The sequence below is a fragment of the Typha angustifolia genome, chromosome 11 (assembly GCF_048772165.1).
Source record: "Typha angustifolia cultivar Huaian chromosome 11, ASM4877216v1, whole genome shotgun sequence".
NCBI classification, from domain to species: Eukaryota; Viridiplantae; Streptophyta; class Magnoliopsida; order Poales; family Typhaceae; genus Typha; species Typha angustifolia.
In genome coordinates, this window is record NC_133249.1 from 1,815,443 (window position 1) to 1,839,744 (window position 24,302).

The 24,302-nt window shown below is 36.1% G+C and overlaps 3 protein-coding genes across 3 annotated transcripts; all 3 read left to right on the forward strand.

The window, feature by feature from the left end:
- Nucleotides 1–272: 272 nt before the first annotated feature.
- Nucleotides 273–4,088, forward strand: LOC140771014 (uncharacterized). Its single transcript, XM_073112364.1, has 6 exons — nucleotides 273–458; nucleotides 528–567; nucleotides 665–745; nucleotides 836–1,025; nucleotides 2,283–2,550; nucleotides 3,568–4,088. The coding sequence occupies exons 1-6, from the start codon at nucleotides 399–401 to the stop codon at nucleotides 3,781–3,783; spliced, it is 855 nt and encodes a 284-aa protein (XP_072968465.1). The 5' UTR covers nucleotides 273–398; the 3' UTR covers nucleotides 3,784–4,088.
- A 3,127-nt stretch (nucleotides 4,089–7,215) lies between these two features.
- Nucleotides 7,216–8,989, forward strand: LOC140770734 (UDP-glycosyltransferase 73C6-like). The gene has a single exon (XM_073111994.1). The coding sequence runs from the start codon at nucleotides 7,351–7,353 to the stop codon at nucleotides 8,788–8,790; it is 1,440 nt and encodes a 479-aa protein (XP_072968095.1). The 5' UTR covers nucleotides 7,216–7,350; the 3' UTR covers nucleotides 8,791–8,989.
- Nucleotides 8,990–10,983: 1,994 nt separating this feature from the next.
- LOC140769875 (structural maintenance of chromosomes protein 3) lies at nucleotides 10,984–23,773 on the forward strand. Its single transcript, XM_073110763.1, has 29 exons — nucleotides 10,984–11,094; nucleotides 11,333–11,379; nucleotides 11,457–11,532; nucleotides 12,173–12,211; nucleotides 12,325–12,392; nucleotides 12,476–12,547; nucleotides 12,868–12,947; nucleotides 13,032–13,110; nucleotides 13,208–13,325; nucleotides 13,413–13,588; nucleotides 15,196–15,441; nucleotides 15,517–15,638; nucleotides 15,743–15,887; nucleotides 16,283–16,455; nucleotides 16,547–16,646; nucleotides 17,213–17,349; nucleotides 17,466–17,667; nucleotides 18,036–18,123; nucleotides 18,202–18,351; nucleotides 18,809–18,960; nucleotides 19,081–19,272; nucleotides 19,352–19,535; nucleotides 19,620–19,690; nucleotides 19,763–19,914; nucleotides 21,836–22,004; nucleotides 22,102–22,248; nucleotides 22,715–22,807; nucleotides 22,930–23,104; nucleotides 23,333–23,773. Exons 2-29 carry the CDS (start codon nucleotides 11,365–11,367, stop codon nucleotides 23,521–23,523), a joined length of 3,612 nt encoding a protein of 1,203 aa, XP_072966864.1. The 5' UTR covers nucleotides 10,984–11,094; nucleotides 11,333–11,364; the 3' UTR covers nucleotides 23,524–23,773.
- The last annotated feature ends 529 nt before the right edge of the window (nucleotides 23,774–24,302 follow it).

Sequence of the window (24,302 nt, forward strand, 5' to 3'; positions counted from 1 at the left end):
ACGAAGAAATAAACATCAAAGTAAGATTAAAAATAACCCATAAAACTCAGAAACACAACTAGTTAAGAGCTCAGCAGCTATTCCTAGTAAATTCTAAGATCAAGTTTGCTTTCTGATTCCGGTGTAAACCATTTTAACTCGTCATCAAGCCCACCGGCCCAACCCGCTTTCTTAGGGGGGGTTCACTTCATGAATAACTAACAGTAAGCTTGCGTGCCTTAGTATTTATTCCCTAACACCGTAATTTATTTATTTATTTACTTCGTTTGCAGAACAACTTGGTTTACAGAGCGAGTTAGAGAGAAACCTCTCTCGCTCTCTCTCTCTCTCTCTCTCTCTCTCTCTCTCTCTTTCTCTCTCCATAAAACGATCCGAGTGGAGAAGAAGCCTCAGCGAAGATGATGTCCGGCGGTGGCTACACCACCATCGATAACCAGAAGGTCTCCGACTCCGTCCCGGTATGCTTACTTCCCTCCCCTTCCTTTCCCTCTCTCAGATCTCCTTCTCACCTCTTTCTCTCTCATCAGGCTGCTTCCTCTCCGGATCACGTCCCCGTCAAGTTCCAAGGTGAGGATTTGGTTTTCACCTCTCGATCCCGCATGTCATCTCCTCAGATCTCACTCGTTCCCATTCTTGATTCTGACTTCATTTGGTACCATTGCAGAGTCCAACCTCCAGACCTTCCCGCCTTCCCAGGCCCAGGGCAAGATATCCGCGGTCTTCCGCCCCCCGCAAGATGCCGACGGTACGATACCTAGATCTAGATCGCTTTCTCTTGTTGCGTCTTGTGTTTCGGATCGAGATCTGAATTGGAGTTTTTGATTGGATCGGGCAGATACCTTCTCGAAGCCAGCGAAAGGGAGCTCCGACGAGCCACAGCAGAGCGGGTGGTTCCGGAGGTTCACGGTAGGGGCTTACAAGCCCTATTTTGACGTAGATACTTCGGATGTATTGGAGCGGATTAAGGACTCGCTTTTCCCGTTCAAGGGAGCCTTCAATGAGAAGACGTCGGAGAATCCGGACTTGTACGTATCTATTCCTCTGTCGATCTACTCTCGCATAGATTTGGTCATGATTTTATGATGAGGCTGTAGAATGCTATATACATCCATGGTATACTTTGCACTACCTTGTATGGTACTACTGTCTCATGCTCTTGTTTTTTTTTTTCCTCCCCTCTATTTGTTGGTTTTAATTTCTGTATGAATTGTTTTGTTATGGTACTGTAGTTTTGTTTGGTGAATGGTTAATGCAATGCGAGATGATCGATCATCCCCCTAATTCATAGAATTAATCGATCTAAACTTCAGATCATTGAATAACAATCTCGCATTGAATGAGAACTTTTATAGGATGGACGAGAGAACTTAAGTTAAGTGATGATTAGTACATGCATAGTAAGATTAGGATGCTTAGATTTGTGTAAGGCTAGAAAATTATTGCAGCATTCTAGGTTCCATACCCATAGTTTTGAGTCTCTTGACAAGCAGAATGGTATATATGTTCTAGTTGCATAACTATATCAATTGGTCATCAGCATATGCCATGGCATATTGAACCTGCAAATTTCATTTCTTTACCTTTATTTGTCAGCTTTATTTCCATTTATTTTGCTCTGGCACTCAGAACTATACGGTTTGATAGATTTTCATTATCAACAAAAGTTACAAGGACAGCGATAAGTACAAACATTTTGTGGCCATCTATCATATTTTTTGACTTAATTTGATAGAGATTGGGACATATGACATAAAGCACGAACCGTTGGCCTGAGATTGAGATGCAACTCATATGGGAAATGACTTAAGAAAGATGATAAGAATCCTCTGTCCTGCTCATTCTTCAGGACTATATGAACTTGCGTTTATCTTCTTCAATGAATCATTTATATTTCTTCTAGTCTGTTTGTGTATTTCATGTAATACTAACTCTTTTATTTGGTGATGTTCGTTATACTGTACCTTCATCTCGCGGCTAGTCTGGTTTGTCATCTGTGCTGCTGCACTTTGGAACTTGAAAATCAGTCTATTTACCATCTCGCTGTTATTTTTAATACTCTGACTAAGAAAGTTCTTTCTTATCTAATAAAATAAACCAGTCAAAGCATGATCATGCTTGATATTCTAATTTAACTATATTTTTGTGACTCCTTTATTTATATGAAATTCATGCCATCTTCTTACAGTGTCCTTCTGCAGATATTCATCCCACTTGTCTTGCCGAACATCCTATAGTAATTTTTTTATACTCATATGCTTACGATTTTAATATGTTTTGGTTAGATATGGACCATTCTGGATATGCACTACCCTGATATTTGTAGCCGCTGCCATTGGAACATTTGTTACTTATGTGGCACACAAATTGCAGAAGAAAGAGTGGAACTATGATATCAACCTGGTCACTTGGTCTGCCGGTTTATTCTATGGCTATGTTACCTTTGTCCCTCTTGGTTTATATATCATTCTTAAGTACTTCTCTGCGCCATCTGGACTTGTTCAACTTTGGTGTCTTTATGGATACTCTCTGTTTGTCTTCATTCCAGCCTCGGTAAGCTATAGCTATACTTTTTCTTTTCATTTTTTGTTTATTCGTGTTGAGCACGTTAGTTAGCTAGTTCCCATCCCACTTCTTTTTGAGCAGCTGAGGCTGCACGTAAGGCCCCGGGCATTGGCCATGACAGTACCAATTAATAAAGGCTAGATCTGATTAATAGCTCATATATTCTTGCAATCGATAAACATGACACATAGATGGCATATGCATTGTTTCGACTTTTGAGGTTGTCGGTTAAAATCTTATCTACAATGTGGGTAAGATAAATCATGACCATCTATGTGCCTGTGTCTCATCAAAGATTTATCGCTATAGTTTAATGAGTTATTGCTACATTTTAATATTTCACAGCATCTTCTGTTTGTCGATGACATTTAAAATCAGAATCTCAAGAAAATTCTTTGCAGGGTAGGGAAATGTTCTTTTTGTCATTTTTATATGACGATAGTGGTTAGGTGGAAGCTTCTATATTCAGATCATTTGGCTGTTCTCATTCTCAGGAGTTCTTTATTTCTGTCTGTAGATATCCTTCACGAGCACTCGTCAGAACTTGAAATTATTATCCTCTGAATAAATCATTGTTGCTTGAATGTTTCATTTTAAGCTTATGCGTTCAAAAACTGCTTTAACATGTTTACATAGCATCCTGTCATGATTACTGACATTGTAAAAAGAGGAAACCTTCTGTTGCATCAAAATAATGTGTCCATGTTTTTATGCATGTTTTTAAGGTTGCTGGTGAATATAAATTTTGGTAAAAACACATTGTTTATTAACATTTGAAGTGGCTAGATTTTACACTACATCAGATGTTAATCTGGTATTAAAATATTGAATATTACATCTTCGTTAGAACTGGAGATAGAAATATATAGTGGATGTGAGAGGAACTATGTAATGTAAGGTTAGAAAAATGAACAATCTGATATTATTAATACAAGTGTCTCGATGCGAAACAGTTCCTTTTGCACCTTTTTCTGTGTCATTTTTAGCACCTTTTCTTTGTCGCAGTGCCTCTCTATTGTACCAGTGGAAATCTTCAGATGGGTGATTGCTGGCGTTGCCGGGTTCATGTCAGCAACTTTTGTTGCTGCCAACCTTCGTGCCCATATCGTATCTGCTGGGGAGCGATGGTTCCTTATCGTTGCTGTGATATTTCTGCTGCAGTTGGCTCTGGCTGTCATTTTGAAGCTCTATTTTTTCACCATTACTGTAGGTACACAGTAAGACAGAGAGACGTGCTAGTATAAATTTCCAAGAAAATTTTGGTCTAGCACATATCGCATATGAGAATTTTCCATTTCATCTGTAAGAATCTTCGTGAGGCTCTCTTTTGCCTTTTTCTCCCCCTTGAGAAACGCCATTCTTTTATATTTCAAGTTACAGGCGGCTGCATGTGACCCATTCGAGAGGCTGGGAACCGGTGGAGTATTCATGAAAGTAAATATACATTAGCTATGTATGTATGGAGGACATTGAGTTCTGGATTACTTTACAGATAATATCAATTCTAGAATAGTTATTTTTTATTATTATTTTTGAAATAAGAGAAAATTTTAGTAATAGCTATATTTGTATTTATTCTTATTCTAGAATAAGTATATAATAATTATATTTGATGCGATATAAAGTGAATTGATAGAATATAATTTAAGGATAAATTAGTAATTATATTGGTGTGATATAAAATATGATTTTTGATAAATAATGTTTGTATTTTAAAATTAAATTATTAGGATGTTTAATTTTTATTCTGAAATAAGAATTTGTATTCTAAAATAAAAAAAATATTTCTAAAATACACAGGATTTATAATTTCTTTCGTATAGTGCTTAGAATTTAGTGGGGGAGCTCGAAATTCTTACCAGGGTAAGATCATGAAGTCTCGTATAAAAAAAAGAAATCATATTATATTTAGATTATAATCAAAATGCAAACTATATAATTTTATCAGTATTAATCAATGTTTTACATATATGGATGATATAAAAAGAAAATAAAACTCGTTCATTTAAATTATACTAAAAATTACAGTCGCTCTCGTCAATTTAATTATACTAAAGATTATAGTTGTCCTCTATGAAATTTTATTATTAGTCAACGCTGCATTATTATATCCTTGTCGACATCTGTAAAGAGATCGTATCCTTGATAAGGATCTGACGAAATATTTTTTATATCAAAATTTTGACGACTTCTTTTTCAAAATATTTGTTTCATTATAACCAATTTTTATTAGATATGCACTCCAACGCACCGTGCTCCATATATATTATTATATTAGTTATTTTAAATTACTTAATATGTCATCTTAGTGTTATTATTTTTTAATAAAAATATATGGTTAGAAAACGTTTCAGAAGTAATTTTCGAAATTATATTACACGAAATAAACATCGAAATAAGCATTACATGTCATTGACTAAAAATATTACATAAAATAAGCAGAAATTAACCAAACATAATAAAAGTAATAGATGTTTAATATTCTGGTAAGTGATTTCCGTAGCCACCAGTTCCGGTTTTAGTTCCGTAGCCATCTTCTATTTCTTGACTGTATCCAGCTTCTTACGATGAACCTCCGACTTAAAAATGAATATTGCTTCTTCTACAAATTTCCTGTCTTTTTCTTTGAAAAAAAGCATGTTCATTCGGATCTTCAATTTTATTTAAATCAATCGATAAGATCTCTCTATATTAGATTTAAATTTAAATTTTAATTAACTCAAAAATAATTTAATATCAGACCCATTTTAAAGGTCTCGATGAGACCTTAATATTATTTTTATTAAAAACTGATTAGTAAAACTAATTATATACTCAGTTTAACTAACTAAATTATTTAATAAATAATATAAATAAAATTAAAATGATTGAATATAATAATTATTGGGTAATTTTGGTATTTTGAAAGGTTAAAATGACAAGTCCGGCTCCATTTTCATAGTGGGGCTTCCTAGCTCTAAATTTAGAGCCCGAATGGAAATAAAAACTTAGCAATAATAGAGAAGAATTAATTAGATAAAAAATTATAACAATTATATGTAAATAAGCATAACAATATATGTATAACAAAATACTTACTTGATGCTATTTGCCTTTATGCAATGGCTCGAGATTGGGAGTTTTTTTTTTTTTTTTTTAATTCTCCTTTCGGACTAATCAATTGTTTATTAAATATAACGAAGTGAAAGCCCTCACTCCTCCTTTGCTGCCGGTATAATTGCTTGTCGTATGGCACTGTTCCAGATGATGTGCATGTATACAAGGTTAACTCTGAGAAAATTTTGTAATAAAAAAACACTAGAATAGCAATTCTTTCCGGGAGAAGTGGAAATTTAGTGCTGTCTTAGATAAATTGATGATTTTAGAATTCCAGATCGGAGAACATCTAGGGCATCTTTAATCACATGTGCCCTATATGCTAGGTATATTATAACACGTGGCCAGGTAGGTAGTGATAGGTATATTATAACACGTGGCCAGGTAGGTAGTGATGCTATAAACTAATAACAGCAACTCTTAAATTTGGAGTCAGGTTAAGTTCCAATGGGGCTTAAAAAAGCCCCACCATAAAAATGTAGTCCGGCTCTATTTGTCATTTCAACTTTTTAAAAATATTAAAATTGACAAATAATTATTATATTTAATAATTTTAATTCTATTTATATTTTTTATTAAATAATTTAGTTAGTTAAACTGAGTATAAAATTAGTTTTACTAATCGATTTTTAATAAAAATAATACCATTGGAAATATCTCGAGACCTTTAAAATGAGTCTAATATTGAATTATTTTTGAGTTAATTTAAAATTTAAAATTTTTATTATTTATAAAAATGAGTTTAATATTAAATTATTTTTGAAATATTTTAAATTTTAAATTTTTTTATGATTTATAAAAATGTGTCTAATAAATTATGTATCCTAAAATATAATTATTCAAAATTATTCTCAATGCAAATATTAAAAATTAAAATAGTTTATTTCGTGTAATATAATTTCGATGCGTTTAATTAAAAAATTAGTAATTTAAAATTACTTCTGAAATTATTAAATATTAGTCTTATTTTAAAGATCTCGATGAGAGTTTTCTAACCATATATTTTTATTAAAAAATAATAACGTTAAGATAATCTATTAAATAATTTAAAATAACTAATATAATAATATATATATTATATTATTGTTTTAATATATATGGAGTCCTTGCACGGCGATGAGCTGTTGAATGAGTAGTAATATTTATCACGTCTGCTTAAATTCGACGATCTTATATAGTTTCTTAAAATAAAATTAGGATAACCAATGCAATCAAAATTATTAGAGGAGTTAAATACACATATTCGAACCACACTACGTCGAATTTACTGTCGTATTAGTTTACTTTTACAATTATATACCTTTTAATTTGGGATGATTAGGTTGTATTTCTTCGTACCACACTTGCATGTTCTTTGCAAAATGGGAAAAAAAGGTCATTTTTGTTTGTAATGCGATAAACTCCAGGCCAAACATAAACTAAGCTCAGTAGTCAGTAGAGCGTGGAAAAGTAGTCATCGTAAATCTTAATCATATATGAACAGGGACAGCATCTTCCAACCCTCTGAAATCTTCATAGATAATAATGGGAGGTAGACAGGTAGTACGTAGCTTCGGGTATTGTCTTCCAGCGATCTCAGCTTAATATTTCTTTCTTCTTCCTCACCAACCCTCCACTTCTTTCTCAATCTCAATTTAATATTTCTTTCTTCTTCCTCACCAACCCTCCTCTTCTTTCTCTCCGAGCTCGACCATGGCCACGAATGGCTTCGCTTCCACTAATCCCCAGACCCACGTGGTGATCGTCCCTCTGATGGCGCAGGGCCACCTCATCCCCGCCATGGACATCGCCACCCTCCTCGCCTCCCGCGGCGTCCTCGTCACCGTCGTCACCACCCCCGTCAACTCTGCCCGCTTCCTCTCCGCCCACCTCCCCTTCCGCCTGGCTGAGCTCCCCTTCCCCGCCTCCTCCGTGGGACTCCCCGACGGCTGCGAGAACCTCGACCTCCTCCACAGCGAGGACCACTTCGTCCTCTTCTTCCAAGCCACCGCCCTCCTCCGCGACCCCCTCGCCTCCCTCCTCCGCCAATGCCGACCCCTTCCCACCTGCCTCATCTCCGACATGTGCCACCCCTGGACCAAAGACGTCGCCTCGGACCTCAAGATCCCGCGCCTAATCTTCCACGGGACCTCTTGCTTCGCCCTCCTCTGCTACCACGCGACTCGAACCCATGGCCTCCTCAAGAACCCCGAGCCCTTCGTGATCCCCGAAATCCCGCACCGCATCGTCGCCACGAGCAACGAGGTGGCCTTCTGGTTCGCCGGTCAGCGTTGGGAGGAGCTCAACACGAAGACGCTCGAGTCCGAGGAAGCCGCCGATGGCTTCGTCCTGAACAGCTTCGACTTCTTGGAAGGCGCCTCCATCGCCAAGTACATCGAATCAGTGAACAAGAAGGTGTTCTGCATCGGACCGCTTTGCCTCAGCAGCAAGGATTTGGCTGCACATGTCGGAAGAGGCGGGCAAGCATCGGTCGACGAGCAGAAATGCGTCGATTGGCTAAACGGAAAGAAGCCCAGATCCGTCATCTACGTCAGCTTCGGCAGCCTCACCTACCTCTTCCCGAACCAGCTCATTGAGATCGGGATGGGGCTGGAAGCGTCCGGGGTGCCGTTCATCCTCGTGATAAAAAACACCGAGGCGTCGCCGCCGGTGAGGAGGTGGCTATCGGAAGAGGGGTTCGAGGAGAGGAACAAGGAGACGGGGATGGTGATAAAGGGTTGGGCGCCGCAGGCGCTGATCCTATCGCACCCGGCGGTGGGGGGATACGTGACGCACTGCGGGTGGAACTCAGTGCTGGAAGGAGTATCGGCGGGTCTACCGGCGATCGCATGGCCGCACTTCGCCGACCAGCTCTTGAACAAGAGGCTGGTGGTTGATGTTCTCGGGATCGGGGTGGACGTCGGGGTGAGGAAGGAGCAGGGGATAATGGCGGGCAAGCCCGTGGAGGCGGTGGGCAGAGAGGAGGTGGAGAAGGCGGTGAGGGAGTTGATGGATGGAGGAGAAGAAGGGGAAGAGAGGAGGAGGAAAGCGAAGGAGCTCGGAGAGGCGGCGAGGAAGGCGTTGGACGATGGTGGGTCGTCGTATAAAGATTTGACCGAGCTGCTCCGCTTCATCTCGCACTGCGATGGTTAACTGAATTGGATTTTAGCTCGCTATCACTTCCTACGAACCTTTTTTTTTACAAAAAAAGAAAAAGAAAAAAAAAAAAGAGGCTTTATCTTTGTCTCGCTAGTCGCTGTATTGTAATAACTTGGGTTGTCTGTCTTCAGTCTTCACAAGCGTATAACTTGGATTTCAGTGAACATCTCTATGCTCTCAAACTATTACTTCTCTTGCGATACTGTGGTTTAGTGAACGAGTTTACCACCCGCCAACTTTCATTCTAAATTAAACATATTTTATCTTTCTCTATTTATCCCATATAATTTTCTATACCAAATTAATTTGTGTATATAACCCCCAATCAAAGTTCTAGCCAATTAATATTCCAATGGCCCCTTTTTATTAATCTAATCACTTTCTTGAACCCAAGCTTAACAACCACATAAAAGATTGGACTACCTCTCCCCGTTTGTAGTTGTCATCCTCGTCGAGAGGTCATGCTAGTCTTCTTTGTACGAAGATTCAAATAAACAAACAAAATGCCTCCATATTAATGAAGCCTAAACAGTGTTGAGAAGCAGAGAAGGCGTCGATACTTGTTATGCAGTAAGATGAAACGGTTTAGACGTGTTGTTAGAAAAGATTAAATCCAATTGAGCTAAGGCTGGCTAGCTTCACACTAGCTAGTTAATTCTGTTCTTAGATAACTACACGAGAACTCAACTGATACTGTAATTGTATTTTTATGGAATAACTATGTCTATATATTTTTTAAATTATTATCTGTATATATGCATAGACTAGCATATCATTTTAGTTATATATTGATTCCTTAACTATATAGAATCTCACACTATTATTTTGAGACACTGGTCTTAGCTCGGTTAGGTTTTGGCTGCCTTTTTCCTCTCTTCTTTATAAAGGTTTTTCCTCAGTATTATTTTTAGACACCAATAAGCAGATGATCTCCTCTCCCCTCATCTTGCCTAGCTAGCTAGGGGAAGAAAGGTTTTTTCTTCTCTTTAAAAAGAGCCTATTTTTTTTAATTTCTTTTATTTTCTTCTTGTTCTTCCTTCTAGCTTATTGGTGCTCCCACTTCTCTTTACTCCCTATATCTTCCAACTCCTAGTAACCCTCGCTTTCATATTGCATATTCTTTTTATTTTTTTATCACTTATCTCCTTTTATACTTCTTCTGCCCTAATGACTTTCCACTCTTGTCCTCGTGGATCACCGCATATTCAATAATGTCTAGTCGTGCTCTTCTTTCTCACACTTATGATTATCTTATAATCATGAGATCCTTCATCATCTCCATCTTCATCATCAAATTTATACTCATTTACCTCCACGTCGCCTTCTTTGTTCTTGAGAATTTGTTCATCGACAACTAAGAAACCAACATCGATTCCGACAATAAGTTACTCTTCTTCTGGGATAAGTACATTGGATTGCTTATTATTTCCATGGGCTGTACTACCCCTTTCTTTGCCCCAATCTATCCTGCCACTGTCAATTCTATCCATGATACCATCAGATTGCGTGCTATCACTATTATAGCACTAGACGAGGCATTCATCATCTTTATTATTTTCCTTTTTATTTTTTCATTTACATGTTGATTGCCGTTCCATGTAGATTTTTAAAAGGGCGTGCATTAAAAATAGTCAAGATCTACAAGAATCGTGGTGGAGCCACTGGAAGACTCTTCGTGTCGTCACTGTAGTATATTTTTATTTTACCATATTTTCTACACTGTTGGAATTGATATAGTACATCTTTTGTTGTGCCGTTGATGCTTACTTAAGTTATAGGGTTTATTTAAACTATCTTATATTCTTTGTGTATCAAGTTTATAATCATAATATTGAAATGAATGAATTCTCGCATATAAGCTGCTATCTCTAATAAAAATAAAACTATATAAAATCTTCCAAATGACTTTATGGCTTTTGTCTGTTTGCTTTTCAATTATAAAGATATCACTTGATAGTGACACGATAAATTGTATGGGCTTTTTTACCTTTTTATTTTAGAAGAGAGAAGGCATAAACATATTAGATAAATCGAGCAGTTAAAATGTCATAAAAAAGTAAATAAGAAGTCTCGGTGAAAATAAAGAATAACTCAGGGGGCCAAAATGTAATTAATGTTTTAAACTCTTTTAAGGAACAGAAAATAAAAATAAAAATACGGTACGACATTAAAAGCAGTCCAAATCATCGTATATTCGTCTGCTCCCGCCTATACAATTAGCTTGGCTGTAAAATCCCGCTCTCCGTTTCCTTCTTCGAGACGACTCCGTGCTTGCCGGTCACAACTGCGCTCGACGAGGTCATCTCCCTCCCTCCCTTCTCTCCGCACCCCGTTCTCTCTCTTCTCTTCCCTTGCCCTCTCTTCGCGGCTCGAAGAAACCCTAGCTCTCGAATCTGGGGTTTACTCAGCTGGAATTAGGGTTTCCTTTCCACTTATTGACTTTGCCGCCAATTTCGATCTGCTAATTTCTCGTCAATTTGGTAGCTAGCTAGGTTTTCGATTTTTATCCCATACTTGCTGATTTTTGTCTTTGTAGGTCTCTGATGGTGTTTCCACTCGAGTTCTAAGATGTATATAAAGAAGGTACTATCTGTTTTGTTTCTTATTTTTTCAATTTGGTGCGTTTTTATTGTGATTATTAATGAAATTTCTTTGAGCAGGTTATCATCGAAGGGTTCAAGAGCTACAAGGAAGAAATCTCTACAGATCCCTTCAGCCCTAAAGTAAATTGCGTCGGTAAATTTTCTTTCCTCTTTAGGAAGTTGCCAATAACCATTTAAGTCGCACACAACAATTTACGAACGCTGTTCATGCCTTCTTAGCTCCAGAAGAGCATCTGTAGGTTAGTCAGGGAAATGGGGTGTAGTAAGATTGGATGCTTGAATAGGAGTCAAATTATTGCGACATCCATAGTTCTGATGATAAATAGTGACGAGTAGTGAGAGTATCATGATCCTTGTGTGACAAATTCATGATTCAGCAGGTTGAAGGTTACATTCACTTGATATTTTAAATAGGTTAACCAACTCTAGCTGAGTTCAGAGGCAGCACTATCAAGGTATCAATTATTCACTGCAAGGCCTACTCGAGGCAATTGATGTGTTTCTTCCAGTCAATTATCTGTCTACTGGTATTTCTGACCTAAAACATTGGCCTTTTGATATACGTACTTATATAGTCTCCTGATAGTGGTGAAATATGAATTTTTCCTATCGTCATATGAGCAATTTGGAAAAATGAAAAATTATTAAAAGTTCATGAGATGAGTAGTGAAGGTTGAAATATGCAGAAAAGTAACACTACGATCATTTTGGTTTCCTTGGTTGTTGATTACTTCTGTGAGTATGCATGACATAGTTCTTTACATGTTTGCCAGTCGGTGCTAATGGATCTGGAAAGACGAACTTTTTCCACGGTAACCTGCTAATCTTTACTTATCAAACTTTCCAGTCTCAGTTGGTTAGCATTCTTACCTTTGCTTGACTGCTTCTTTTTTTTTTTTTTTCCGGGATATGGACACACTTGTAGCCATAAGATTTGTCCTTAGTGATCTGTTCCAGAACTTGCGGAGTGAAGATAGGCATGCCCTTCTCCATGTATGATTTCTTTCCTTGATTGGCCTTTTTACATGTTATATCTAATAAGGGCCTTTGAAGTCAACTCTCTTCATAATGATCAGGAAGGTGCTGGACACCAAGTTGTCTCTGCTTTTGTGGAGATAGTGTTTGACAATTCTGATAATCGCATTCCTGTAAGTTTCTAATGCCCAATTCTGTTTTTTTATTTAATTAAAAGTGAATCTTTAAGGACAATTATGAATGCGAAACTAATGGGTCACACTATTGTGTATAGTATGATGTATATGATTTTTGAAGTTACCTTTGCTTAGTTGATAATAGTCCCATCTGAAGAAGGCTGGCATCAATATTTTTTGGTAGAACATTTGTGAATTTTAGCCAAAATTTTCTTTTGACTCAGTCAGTCCGCTTTCCATGATGGTTCTTAACAACTGTACTGAAGAATATTTGTAGTCTGGTTGCGTGTAAATCTAAGGAACATTGTGTTATGCAGGTTGATAAGGAAGAGGTGAGGTTGCGTCGAACAATTGGTCTGAAAAAGGATGAATATTTCTTGGATGGGAAGCATGTCACGTATGTTGCTCTTTATCGCTAAACCGATTCAGCAATGTCATTTTCTTTTTCTTGACCATATTTTGCACCTGATTGTGTACTTAGAAAGACGGAAGTGATGAATTTGCTGGAAAGTGCTGGTTTCTCTCGCTCAAACCCATACTATGTTGTCCAGCAAGGGAAGGTTTGTAGCTTGTAGTTTGCTTCCTTTTTCCTTTCTTCTTGCTGTTTGTCGGTTCAAGATTTTAGTTCTTACAAGTATAGTTTGTCATAATACGCAGATAGCATCTCTTACATTAATGAAAGACTCTGAGCGACTGGATCTACTGAAGGAGATTGGTGGGACCCGTGTTTATGAGGAGAGAAGACGTGAGAGCTTGAAAATAATGCAAGAAACTGGCAAGTTGACATATTTTGTTGACTTATTCTTTTTAATTCCTTTGTGTTGCCTTAGTTCAGGACTCACCTAATCTTAGTTGCTAACAGGTAATAAAAGAAAGCAGATAGATCAAGTTGTTCAATACTTGGAGGAGAGATTACGGGAACTTGATGAAGAAAAAGAAGAACTGAAAAAGTATCAGCAGCTGGACAAGCAACGGAGATCACTTGAGTATACCATCTTGGACCATGAACTGAATGATGCTAGGGACGATTTAGCAGAGGTCAGTTTCTTTGAGCAAATGAATTTTAACATGTAGCCTTCTTAAGAAGCTACATATACTACATGGTTGAATTTCCTTTTCATGACAAATTTGGTACTAAACAGCAGCTGAGATAGGATTTATATACATACAAGGTAGGACATGAATATATACTGGGCAACTGAAGGAAACGTATTTATCTAGGAAAGCATTTAATTGTGGAATTATAGCAAATATTATGAATCTATCCTTCATGTGAATGTAGTATGGAAGCAAGAATTTTACCTGATTAGAAATCTTGAATCACCATGAGCAGGAAGTAGTATTTACATAAACAACTTATTTGACGGAGATGGAGATCTAGTTGCCCTGTGTTCTACATTATTTTGTTGCTTACCATAAGCATTAGAGTTTTACGTAAGGATATTTACACATTTCTATTAATATTTTCCATTCACGACAAGACTGCTGACTAGCATTTGATGACCTTGTTTGCTTAAATTTAGTTTTCACCTGTGTCTCTGCTATGTGCTTTTTGAGCAGTGGAGGCAAGTAATTCTTCTAGGTGGTGAGGTTTGACTATTTGACATGACATAAATTATATATACATATATATATTCTGTCTGGCTGAGCTTGGAAGTTTGATTCCGGTAGTTTGTTGCATTTTTCCTAGTTTGGACAGATCAATGATATGATTCTGTTGGTTTAGTTGTACTTCAATTGTGGTTACATTATTTAGGCAAGGCTAGCAGCCTACTAACTTCAGATAGGGTTACCGATTATTATGTAGCTCACTAGGAACAGACTGAATTGTAAGAGAAAGCAAAGAGAGATCTCTGCATATAGTCATTTCATATGCTCTTTATAGGCACAAGGAGCAATCTACTATAAATGATGCTGAATGCAGGTATTTATGTATAGATAGATATTTAGACTGTGTGTAGACAATAACCGGATCGAACCTGATGGATTTGGGATCATCTTTGGAATTTTCTTCTTTTTTGTGTTTTTGGGCCATTGTTTTGGCATTTAGCATGCAAATTAGATAAGGTTTTTTTTTTTTCTTTTCTTTTCTTTTCTTTCCTGTAGTTAAACTGTCCTCGCTTATTAGTTGATATTATGACAGACTCTTGGTGTGGAAACTAATTCTTGCATCATTGCTTATTTGTTGTATGACCTACAATCTAAACATCTGGTGTAAAAAATGTCTTGTGCTTTTGTGGTTTCCCTTGGAACAGTTGCATGCTGTTCATTGTGATACTTATTAGTTCTTTGTGATATTCTTCATAGTAGATACTTTTGGGAATGTATATAGCTTGTAGTTCTGATGAGTGGCTTCTCCCAAATGATTTTGTCATTTAAATTTTACTATCTAGAACAATCATGTTTCACTGTATGTCAGTTTCTTTTTACATATGATAGTATATATTTTTTTCTAGTCTTTCTTTCCAAATATTATTTGTATGTGTTTATATGTATGCATGAATTCATGTAACAGTATTCTTACAGTGGAACGGTCATATTGAGAGTTTTTTTTTTTCAAGAACCACTGGTTTTTTACTTTTCGATTGTTAATTTCTATTTTCTCCTCTGATGTGTTATTCAAGACTTCCTCTGCTTGCTTGTAGATAGAAGAGAACCGGAGGAAAATTTCTGAGAAGATGACTAGTGCGGACAATGAAGTAGTAGATGTTCGTGAAAAGATTAAGTCTTTGGAGAAGGAATTCAAAGTTTCAACTAAAGGCATTCATGACTTGAGAGAAAAGAAAGAAGGGACAGAGAAGAGACGAACAGAGGCATTGAAGATGCATGCACAAATTGAACTCGATTTGAGAGACCTGGAAGAGAGAATTTCTGGAGAAGTCCGAAGCAAGGTTTGTAATGGGTGGTGTTACACATTTGTCTATTAAATTTTCTTGTTATATATATTCACCTGTCACTGCTAGCAGGATGATGCTGCAAGGCAGTTGGAAATCCTCAGAAAAGAGATACAAGAATCTAGGAATGAGCTCAGCACAATCAGGCCTCTGCACCAGTCAAAAGTAGCAGAAGAGGAGGAAATAACTAAAGGGTATAAAGCTACACAATTTTGCTTCCATTTTCTGTATCACTAAGCCATGGGACTTATATATGGGTTTAAATAATAATCCTTTAATATTCTTTTCCTTGAGATAGCATAATGGATCGAGAGAAGCAGCTGAGTATCCTATACCAAAAGCAAGGACGAGCTACCCAGTTTGCGAGCAAAGCTGCTCGTGATAAATGGCTCCAAAAGGAAATTGATGATCTTGAACGTGTGCTTTCATCTAATATCAATCAGGTAATTAAACAGGTTGATGATAGATATAGAATGAACATAAAGAAAATTGAGAAAAAAAAGTAAACATTGATGTAAGAAGTTGTTTTAATCTCTTATTACCCTAGGCCCAAATAATCTAGAGTCAAGTGAAAGACAGTGGTGTATTACTGTCCACCTGAGAGATGCTAAAACATCCTTGCATGTCTGTTGTTTATCACCAACTCAGAATGATGTCCTACTTAATAGTTTCACCATAATTGTTAAGAGAAGCAATCTGCTGGCTTTCTGTATATTTAACTATCTGAAGAGCCCCTCAATTGCTAATTTCTCTCTTTTTTGGAACATATAGACCCTCAAAGCAGAGTTGTATTTCTTGACATGTTTGCCTCCTCACATGTGATTGTACCTGTTTATAGGAGAAAAAACTTCAGGATGAAATCCAGGAGCTCAAAGCTGAGGAACATAAGTTGGAAATATACATTGAGGATCGAAGAGGTGAATCAAGAAGGCTTGAATCTCTTATTACCAAGGAGCAAGATGATTCTAGTAGTTTAAGGAAACAGAGGGACGAACTACAAGATATCAGGAAGTAAGGTTTCACTTAAAGTTAGTGGCTACTTTTTTGATGAAACAAGAACTTCTCTAGGTGTTCGTCTTGCTTAGGAGTGATTATGTTCCAGGTCTCTTTGGAAAGAAGAAACGGAGCTTTCAGCTGAAATTGACAGGCTTAGATCAGATCTTGTGAAGGGACAAAAGAGTCTGGATCATGCTACACCTGGTGTAAGTTTTTCCTGATGTATATGATTTGTTTTTAAGTTTTTTCTGATGTATATGGATTGTTAGTTCATGTAATAAAAAATATATTTTATCAGATTTAAACATCAGGAATTGATTTGTTTTCTCCATTATAGCTTGTTATTTCTGAAAGTTGATAAACTTACAAAATCACCTTTTATTCAAAGATGCCTTATATTCTTGTTGTTACTTCATTTGTTAGTGCTCTTTAATTTGCTACTGCATAAGCTTCCCTGTTAAGGCCTACTTTGGCCACTCCTACTGAAGACAAACCTGATCAAACCCAAGTAATAAAAGTTAAGCAAATCAGAATCCAGCCAATGAATCTGAATGAGGTTTACCTGTAGGTTTCATCTCTTTTTTCATTTTTGATCCTTAGTCTTATCAGATTGATCTGACAAGCTATTTGGAACTTGGTTATTATGTTATGTTAATTTGCCATTTGTGAATAAGTTGGAGAATGCTTAAATCATCTGATTTGCTTGATTCTTTTTTTTCCTGAAGCAATTTGTGTTAAATGATGATAAGTCTTTATGCCCAACTTTCTTTAGGATACCAGAAGAGGACTGAGTTCTGTCAATAGGATCATAAAGGACCACAACATTAAAGGAGTATTTGGTCCAATATTAGAATTAGTTGAATGTGAGGAGAAGTTCTTTACTGCTGTTGAAGTCACTGCTGGAAACAGGTCCGAAGGATCAAACATGAGAATCCTTTTTTCTGCACAGCTTGATAATATGTTGATTTCTGTCTTGTTTTGGTGTTCATTCTGATGGTTTTTCTATGCTTTTTCCACTGTCTCAGCTTATTCCATGTGGTGGTCGAATCAGATGATATTTCAACTAAGATAATTAGATATCTGACTGCAGAGAAAGGTGGTCGGGTGACATTTATACCACTGAACAGGGTAAAAGTTCCAGAGATTACTTATCCACAAAGTTCAGATGTTGTCCCTATGTTAAAGAAATTGAAATTCCGTTCTGATTATGTTCCTGCCTTTTCACAGGTATGTTTTGCATTATTCATTTTGTGTTTATCTGCCTTGGTTGATGAGTTTGCCATAATTGTTTTTTCGTGCCATTTGTACATTATTGTCTATTTATAACTCTCGACTATATGCTATATACCAAATTCCATCAGTTACTTTATATCTATAAATGCTCTTGACCTGTTTATATGCAATTTTTATATATCCTTGGCCTGTCTCTTAGTTAAATCTGTATGCATTTATTCCTTCTTGTGACTGGTTTTACTCATCTCAAAGTTGTTGGATGGTATGTCAAGTGATCTGTAGTTCTAGACATTCCCTAATAGAAGTTCAAATTTTTTTACCTTGAGATCCTGGAGCTTATCCTTCATTGATTTCCATATTAGGTTTTTGGAAGGACAGTGATATGTCGGGACTTGGATATTGCTACAAAAGTCGCTCGAACTAACAGTCTTGATTGCATCACATTGGAAGGTGCCGGGCTAAATCACTCAGTCAATCTGCTGTTCTCTTTTATCTGTTAATTTGTTGACACATTAAATAATATATCAGGTGATCAAGTAAGCAAGAAAGGTGGTATGACTGGAGGATTCTACGATTTTAGACGTTCAAAACTGAAATTTGTGAAAATCATTAGGGAAAGTAAGTTATTGATACACAAAAAAACAGTGGAGCTAGAGGAGATTGGAAAGAAACTGAAAGATATCCTTAGTATATTGCTTACCGTCTCCAGTTCCTGGAGTCAGTCCAGATAACTTGTCTGGTCTTTCAACTTTTATCAGTTCTTATTATTTTGTAATAATTATTTTTTATTACTGTCACAAGGAACTTTGCCATGTGGAAGTACAAATGCAATTCAGAAGCTTTGTTTCCCGTGCATATATTATACAGAAGCCAGAATTATTATATGCTAGTAAAGAACTAGAGTTATAATTTTTAACAGGCTACAGGCGCACATGTTATGTCGTTAATCTCTTGTTGGAAACTAACACTGTCAAGACAGTAGCATGTCATATGTACCATATGTGATTGCTCCTATTGTATTGTTTATAATATCCAATGAGGTAATAGTTGTCTTCAATCTACCTCCGACAAATTTTACCTATTTATGCAAGTAACATGAATGTCAGGTATGTTTGTTTTCCTTAACTTCCCTTACAGATAGACCAGGAAATTACAAAACTAGTTACTGAACAACAGAAAATGGATGCTGACCGTGATCATGCCAAGTCTGAACTGGAACAGCTTAAAAATGACATTCTTAGTTCAATCAAGCAGAAGCAATCAATTACCAAAGCTCTTGAGAAAAAGGTGCGCAAAAATATTTTTCGACCTGATGATCTTCTCCATAGTTCATTGATAGTTCCTTTATGGTAGCAGTTGTTTGATTATACATGACAATGTGATGGGAGTCTGTTAGTTTCCTTGCAGGAAAAATCACTTTCAAATATCCATAATCAAATTGATCAAATTCGAGCTGGCATTGCAATGAAACGAGCTGAAATGGGCACAGACCTTATTGATCAACTTACACCAGAAGAAAAGAATCTTCTTTCACGATTAAATCCTGAAATTACAAAATTGAAAGAGACACTTCTCTCATGTAGAACTAATCGGATAGAGGTCGATGAAGAAAATTTACCCTTTTACTAACTGGCCCGCTCTATAAAATCCTTGTTGATCATCCATTTGTTCTGTGCAGATCGAGACCAGAAAGGAAGAATTGGAAACTAATTTGTCAACAAACCTTGTAAGACGACAGCAGGAGCTGGAAGCTATCATTTTGTCTGCAGATTCTAAAACCTTGCCAATGGAAGCTGAATCAAAAAGGCAGGAGTTGAGAAACTCAAAAGCAACTGTTGAAGAGATCACCCAGCAGCTCAAAGGCAGAACACCTGATGCATTTCTTTCTCTTCTATTATGAATTAAATTTTGTATGCCTCACCTAGTTGAAAATTATCATTCTGCAGCAAGTGTGGAAGCTGTAAATGGCCTCTCTAAAAGAACAGAGGCAATAAAAAGGCAAAAGGAAGAGCTGAAAGTAAGCAGTGCTAATCTGGGTGTGTTGTTCATGGTCATGTTTGTTGTTTCATGACTGTTCTTTATGATGCAGTCACTTGAAGCAAAATATGAGCGAACACTTCAAGATGGAGGAAAAGATTTGGAACAATTGATGAACAACCGAAGTATGCATATAGCTAAGCAGGAGGAATGCATGAAAAAGATCCGGGATTTGGGTTCACTGCCTTCTGATGCTTTTGAAATGTAGAAGTTTTCCTTGAATTTTATCTATTACAAGTAGCTTTACATATACTTGAACTGGATTTTTTTTAGCTGAAAGATATCTGTAGCCTTAGATTCATTTTAATTGTTTGCTTCTTTACATGCTGCAGAATTTCTCTCTTCTGTCTGGCTATAATCCATGAAGTCTTATCTTCTTTCTTATTTAAAATGTCTCTTAATTACATAATATATGATTTGTATTTTTTTGTTTCCTCCGTTTTCTTTAGGATAGCTCCTTTTAGTGATATTTATGTTGAGGTTTAAGACTTTTGACTTTCTGGTGTCTGGTGAATCCTTTTGATAGCTGATATGTGATATCAAAAGAAAGGGAAACAGAACATCCTAGTGTTTTATCTTTAGGCCACTTTATTCCTTCTAAATTGAAAATAAAACCTACTTGGCAGTATTTTTTTTTTGTTTGCTTCTTTACATCAAATTATCTTTATATTCATTGGACTTAGAGTTGTCAAGATGTATTACAGGTAGGGGTGAAAACGGGTCGGATTAACTCCGACCCGACTCGGATCGGATTCGAATAAAAAAATTCTATCCGACTCGGATTCGGATTCGGATACGGATAGAATTTTTGAAAAAAATTCGGATACGGATCGGATAAATTTTTCGGATTCGGATACGGATATCGGATATCCGTTTATCCGCATATTTTTTTAAATGATTTACAATTTTTAGTTTGCTTATTTAAATAGTAAGTATTAATATTATTACTAATAATGCGTTATATATTATTTATATAGATTAATTTCTCTAATTTTATATATTCGACATACAAAAAAAAATTTTGTTGTAAAACTCTTAATAATTTTGTGTTAATTATATTTAAATAAAATATTATAATTATTTTAAATTTAATTAATATCCGTTTAAGATCCGATCTTTTATCCGAAAATTATCCGTATCCGTTTAATCAGGATATGATTTTAAATTTTACTATCCGTCTAATATCCGTATCCGAATCCGTATCCGAACTAAAAATACGGATCCGGATATGGGTTGAGCACTATCCGATCCGTATCTGATCCGTTTTCACCCCTAATTATAGGTATTTAAGTTTTGGAGAAAATTTGTCAATATTCATAAAGATATTTCTGATGCTACAATCGTTTCTAATTTTGAAAGACATTTTCTATTGTGATTTCAAAATGTATAACAGGATAAGTTTGATATGATTTGGTGATTGTCTCAACAAGTCATCAAATTGAGCTTTAGTTTCTAGCGTGCTTGTTTTCAGCTATTTGCTTTAATATAAAAGGTTGAAATTGTATTCTATCTGTTTCTAGCAATCACATTAAGATGAAAGTTGTTTAGTGATTATCTATTGACCAGTCATAGTTCTTGTGAATAATTAAGCATGTGGATTATTGTTGAGGTTTATGAAATTGACATTATATCAAAGTATACATGAATAAAGCAGTCTGTTCAATTATTATATTTTTTATTGGAGAAATTATCTGTGTGGCATAGGTTGTGTTATTGAATTCATCATGGAAATGTTACCCGTCCTACTTTCTTGGCATATAGATTCAATAACCACTATTGGCTAAACTTTTTTGTAACCATCACCATGAACTTCATTAATTGACAGTTAAAGAACTTGTTTGAACAGCCCATAAGATTGTTGTATTTGTTGGGGTCAGTGGTTCTGACTTTTGAAATTGTCTTTCTTTTATCTGATCAATCAAAGAATGAAACAATAAAGAATCTGATAGCATGGAGTTATCTATTGTCTCAAATGTCCAACATCTCCATCTTCAAGCAATGCAATTAGAATGTGAAAGAACAGTAGTTTGTGAAATAACCTTCTGATCATTATTTTTCCATAGAACCATGTCATATCTATTGTGTCATGGATGATACATATATTTTCTCCTTGTGAAAATGACAGGTATAAAAAGAAAAGCAAAAAGCAATTGCAGAAAATGCTCTATGAGTGTAATGAACAATTAAAACAGTTTAGCCACGTCAACAAGAAGGCTCTTGACCAATATGTGAACTTCACGGATCAACGTGAACAACTACAGAGAAGACGGGCTGAACTTGATGCAGGTGATCAGGTAACCTTTTCAAGGTTAAAGTCATGTTCAATCTTCTTGATTGCCATAAGATTTTATAGCATCTCAAGTTACTGTCATATCATTGGTAATGTTGCAGAAAATCAGAGAATTGATTTCAGTATTGGATCAACGGAAGGATGAGTCAATTGAGCGCACATTCAAAGGTGTAGCAAGGCACTTCCGAGAAGTATTTGCTGAACTTGTGCAAGGTGGCCATGGCTACTTGGTTATGATGAAGAAAAAGGTACCCTTTATTTAGTTATTTGCTTTCATTTATATTCTTGATGTTGAAGTACATTTCTCTGTATATGGTTAAAATGGTGACCGATGAATTTCCATGTTAATTCCTACTTTACAAGATTATTTTGCTGACAGAAGTTGCTTCATATATTCTATATCCACATTCCATGGAGAACACTTAATTTTTAAATCTGAACTTATCTATGGATTCTTCTTTAGCTCTAGCTTGCAAATCTTAACAGTGAACTTCCTTTAGCATATTGGCTATCGTCACGTTAACTTATTCATTCATCATTTTTATCAACTGCATCTTATGATTCATTTACAAAATCAACCACATATTATGATTAATTTACAATATCAACAGCATTTATGAAAGTCTTTTGAAGCAGATTACTGGAAATTACCTTTATAGGTCTCTTATCTTCATATGACTTTGTTGATTAGCATGTCTGTTTTCTTTTCTTAAGGATGGTGATGGTGGCGGAGATGATGATGAGGATGGGCCTCGTGAACCAGATCCTGAAGGAAGAGTGGAAAAGTACATTGGTGTTAAAGTGAAGGCATGTATAACTTCTCCTTTTTCATTCTGCTTGAACCATGGGGAATCTAATTTTTACAGCTGATTGACTTCTCCTTTTTCATTCTGAAAACTTGTATAACAAATTTCCTTGGATGCTGATAGGTCTCCTTTACGGGCCAAGGAGAAACTCAATCTATGAAACAATTGTCTGGTGGTCAGAAAACTGTAGTGGCGTTAACACTGATTTTTGCTATCCAGCGTTGTGACCCTGCTCCATTCTATTTATTTGATGAGATTGATGCTGCATTAGATCCCCAATACAGAACAGCTGTTGGTAGTATCCTTTTTCGTTCCAATTGCAATAAACACGTGCTTTTACAGTCACGAGTGCTCTTCTGCAGGATAATTACAAGATGTGTGATTTATTACCAATAGCTCCTCTTGTATTTGAAGTCAAGATATTTTCATTGGTTTCCTTGCATTGACAGCCCGGAGATTCTCTTAAATATATAGATTCCTTGATCTGGTCTAACCTATTTCTCGTAAATCTTAACTTTTCTTTTAGATATGATTCGTCGTCTTGCAGACATGGCTAATACCCAGTTCATAACCACCACATTCCGGTCAGAGCTTGTGAAAGTTGCAGACAAGATCTATGGAGTGACACACAAGAACAGAGTTAGCCATGTCAATGTGGTGGCAAAGGAGGAGGCCCTTGATTTTATTGAGCATGATCAGACACACAATACTGACTAATATGTAAGTTCTTTTATATACTCTATGTATATGAAGGTGATTGTTCCAGTTAGCAGTAGCTTTATCCAGTTTCATACTATCCAAGATCCCTTGCAGCAGCTCCTTGTTATGTATCTTTGTCTACCTGTTACTCCAGAAAAAAGAAAAGCATACTAAACCATTGCTTTTCTTATTTAGGTTACATGTATGTCATTTCCTGTGTAAAGAAAATATTATGTTACCTAGTTATTGTAATTACCTGTTCTCAGTATATTTCACGTTCTATCATGGTAGGGAACTTCTTATAGTAGTAATGTTTATGGTTTTGACTGCTAAGATATATACTCTGCTGTTTAGAGTAGAGAAATGGAGGGTACAACTGTTACTCTGGCCCTGTCTTTGCATGTATATGTGCAAATTATATAATATCGTATTCATAGGATAGTATCTATGTCCAATATAAGTTGATTTAGTTTGCATCGAATGGTTAACTTACGACACTGTAATGCAGACATCTGTAGAATATTGTTAAGACATTTTCCTTGGGCAGAGGCTCTTCTATTTTTAATAGGTGCTGCAGAATTGCTATTTCTCCTGCTTGGCTATGAATATGACGAGCCTGTTACATATTATTGGACGTCGTTTTGAGTTAAATAAAGGACTTTTTTCACTTGCGAAAACGTGTTGCTTTGCTATGAATATGACGAACCTGCTGCATGTTATTGAACGTTGTTTTGAGTAAAAGTAAAATACCTTTTTACTTGCGAAAACGTGTTGCTTTGATTCGGCAGTGCCACACA

What these genes read in the sequence shown, in the direction of transcription:
- LOC140771014 (XM_073112364.1), top strand. Translation starts at nt 399, where the DNA reads ATGATGTCCGGCGGTGGCTACACCACCATCGATAACCAGAAGGTCTCC. An exon ending in CCCCCCGCAAGATGCCGACG is followed by an intron (nt 746 to 835) that starts GTACGATACCTA and finishes TGGATCGGGCAG; the next exon opens with ATACCTTCTCGAAGCCAGCG. An exon ending in ACGTCGGAGAATCCGGACTT is followed by an intron (nt 1,026 to 2,282) that starts GTACGTATCTAT and finishes TGTTTTGGTTAG; the next exon opens with ATATGGACCATTCTGGATAT.
- LOC140770734 (XM_073111994.1), top strand. Translation starts at nt 7,351, where the DNA reads ATGGCCACGAATGGCTTCGCTTCCACTAATCCCCAGACCCACGTGGTG.
- LOC140769875 (XM_073110763.1), top strand. An exon ending in GAAAATAATGCAAGAAACTG is followed by an intron (nt 13,326 to 13,412) that starts GCAAGTTGACAT and finishes AGTTGCTAACAG; the next exon opens with GTAATAAAAGAAAGCAGATA. An exon ending in CTGGAGAAGTCCGAAGCAAG is followed by an intron (nt 15,442 to 15,516) that starts GTTTGTAATGGG and finishes CACTGCTAGCAG; the next exon opens with GATGATGCTGCAAGGCAGTT.